The following is a 3,054-nucleotide window of genomic DNA, read 5'->3' as shown; positions in this document are numbered from 1 at the left end:
TCAAAAGACACTTGCACGATAGCTCCAGCTGCAATTCGTGAATGCCACTATGCAGTAATGCCATTTGGCTCATTAAAAACAATGTATATTAGATTATTAAATGAGCTGCAGGCGAGCTGCTGCTCAAACACGTTGTTGAAAAAAGCGCGAAAACACAATCTGATGGAAGAACCGTTCAACCACGTTGTTGTTTTCTGCCGTTCACGTTCTGTCAGGCATTACTTTTAAACTCCAACGCTCAAATTGTTAACTTCTTTGTTATTATTATTATTTTTATGCACCTAATTGAACCACCCGATTCATGGCCAATCCCCCACTGTGGGTATGTGCCACGGCCACTCAAGACAACAACATTACTACCTGAACCAGCCCCAACCTTATACTACAGGCATAATGAGTGGAAAGATTAATTACTCACGTTGAAGATTGGCACAGAATACCTACAAATAAACGTATGCAACAGTTTTATCCACCATTAGTACATTCCGCCATCAAACCAGCACATGTTTAGTACCACTCATAATACCGCCATGGCTGCCGCATTCCGGAACAAGAACTCTACCTGGAAAGTCTGGAAGGTCTGGAACCTCTGGAAGCCGCGAAGCGACCTGGCCACCATGGCGAAGTCCAATCCATATCCACGCCTTTTAAACATGGCGGCGCCAGCGGACTCCGGCGGGCCGGTGCGCATTTTGGATGGGAGCATGGGGTCGCAGCTGAGCGACCGGGGTTTGATACCGCCGACAGATGCTCTCTGGAGCGCCAGAGTACTCGTCACTGACCTCCCGGCGATAGTGGACGTGCACAAGAGCTACATCAGGAGCGGCGCCGACGTCGTCACAACGTGCAGCTACCAAGCGAATGTCGACAACCTGCAGTTTCATCTGGGCATCGGCGCTTCTGAGGCCGAGGCCCTGATAGCTCGCAGCTGCATGGCAGCCGTCGCGGCGCGGGAACAGTGCGGACGACCAGGCGTGATCGTCGCTGGCTCTGTCGGGCCGTACGGCGCCGCGCAGGCAGACTTGTCCGAATACACCGGTGGGTACGCAGACGCCAAGAGCGTCGAAGAGCTCGTCGAGTGGCACCGGCCCCGTGTTCGGTGTCTAGTCGCGGCCGGCTGCGACGTGCTGGCCTTCGAGACGATACCGGCGGCACGCGAGGCCGTGGCGCTTGTAAAGCTATTGCGCCAGTTCCCCGGTGCCCAGGCGTGGCTCAGTTTTAGCACTTCGCCGGATGCACCGCACTGCACGGCCAAGGGAGAGCCGCTCGCAGAGGCCATGAACGAGTGCCTCCTCGCCGATACCTGTAGACAGATTATCGCCATCGGCGTAAACTGTTGTCCTCCGGAAAATGTGGCGGCCGCCTTGCGGTCGACCGGACACCTTCGGGTCCCCTTTATTGCTTATCCAAATAGCGGCGAGATGTTCAGTTCGTCCGGCAGGGTTCCGGCCGACCGAGCGCCGCGCAAGCCCCTTTCGGCCTACGTCCCCGAATGGATTGACCTCAACGCGCGGTGGATTGGCGGCTGTTGCGGGACTGGGCCGGACGATATCAGTGCCGTCGCCAAGGTTGTAAACAGTCTCGCGTCAGCGTAATAAGCCGTCTTCGTTGCGCAATCGCATGAAGAGCTCTACCGTTCCTACAAAATTTCAGAACAGTCTAGTCGCAGTAGCACAGGCTGAACGTGCATGTATATACTAGCAATAAACGTGCCTTGACCGCACTGATTCTGTTAGATTTGTCAGTTCTCGGGTTTATTTTGTAGCTTTCGAACACTTGCCTGATGCCTCATATTGAGTTCATGTTTGCTGAATTTTTATGAAGCAACTGAGACTACAAACGCCAAACACTCAGTTTTTTGAGCTGAAAGTACAGCACAGTCTACCTGTTTGCTGCCAACAACTTGCATTTTCTTGTCTGCCATCAGTTTGCATGTCCCTCTTTAAAAAGTATGCAGGTACAATGCACATGTCAGAATAAGCTTTTGTTAGGCGACTCGCTAAATGCTATAGAACAAGACGGAATGTGTAAATTGTCATCCCATGCAACATGCAATCTCGTGCAATGTCTGTTTATGGACTACACCATAAGCTGTACCAAAGTGTATACAGCAGTTCCTGCAAATGCACACTGCAAGATGTCAACGCAGTGACGTCACGAAGATGAACACGATCTTTGTCGAGGAATGTTAGTCAATGATCATCTGTATTATTGTTCTTTTACAGCCTCTCGTTGGTTGGGATTTTTAGCGGCACGCTCACCCAAAACTGGCAGCTTGAAAAGGGATTTGTGTACGAGTTTCAACATAACAGAATTGTTTTCTCGTATATTCGAATTACAGTAGTTCGATGCTATCATGTCTGTAGGTCGTGTGTAAGTCATACTTTACGAATTTTATCACACATTTTACTTTGCAAAATTTAATTAGTTCAGTTTATAATTACAGTTGATAGTAAGCACTTATGCCAGGCGGAGGGCCTACGAGGATGAGGATGTATGCTAGATTTCCACACACATGCACACGGCACGTGTGTGGAAATCCAGCAGCTCTGCCTGTTGCATCTGTCACACAGTGTGTGCTGCAACTGTAATCGACATTATGTACAACAGTACTGCCTCGGCAGCTGGAAAAGGTGTCTGTGTTTGGTTTTTCACGTAACAGAATTATGTTTTCCTATATGTTCGAATTACAATCTGATGCTATCTTGTCTGCGGGTAGTGCGTAAGTCATACTTTTTGAATTTTCTTGCACATTTTACTTTTAATCATTAATTTAGTTCAATAGGGCACTTGCGCTTGGTAAATGGCCTAGAAGAATGAGGATGTATGCTGCACTTCCGCACACATGCGCACAACATATGTTGCTTGCGGTGGTGACGCATGTGTAACGTTGTCTAATGTCAGTTGGGGTGGTGATACTTGTCTGACGTCTGCACCAGCTTCACTGCACATCCACTTTCATGGGGTGGAATAGAGGTGGCCATTTTTATGTGCAAGTCTGCTTTCCGATGACGCTTGGTTCAATTATTTTCTTGAGTTTGCCGTCTTTTACTG

The 3,054-nt window shown here is 49.1% G+C and overlaps 1 protein-coding gene across 1 annotated transcript; it reads left to right on the top strand.

The window, feature by feature from the left end:
• Positions 1-314: 314 nt before the first annotated feature.
• LOC139054870 (homocysteine S-methyltransferase YbgG-like) lies at positions 315-1,735 on the top strand. The gene has a single exon (XM_070532549.1). It carries the CDS (start codon positions 504-506, stop codon positions 1,593-1,595), a length of 1,092 nt encoding a protein of 363 aa, XP_070388650.1. The 5' UTR covers positions 315-503; the 3' UTR covers positions 1,596-1,735.
• Positions 1,736-3,054: the final 1,319 nt, after the last annotated feature.

Source organism: Dermacentor albipictus, chromosome 1 (genome assembly GCF_038994185.2).
Source record: "Dermacentor albipictus isolate Rhodes 1998 colony chromosome 1, USDA_Dalb.pri_finalv2, whole genome shotgun sequence".
Classification (NCBI taxonomy): Eukaryota; Metazoa; Arthropoda; class Arachnida; order Ixodida; family Ixodidae; genus Dermacentor; species Dermacentor albipictus.
Note: the sequence above shows the minus strand (reverse complement) of the source record. Positions and strands in the feature narration are given on the sequence as shown.

What these genes read in the sequence shown, in the direction of transcription:
- LOC139054870 (XM_070532549.1), top strand. Translation starts at nt 504, where the DNA reads ATGTTTAGTACCACTCATAATACCGCCATGGCTGCCGCATTCCGGAAC.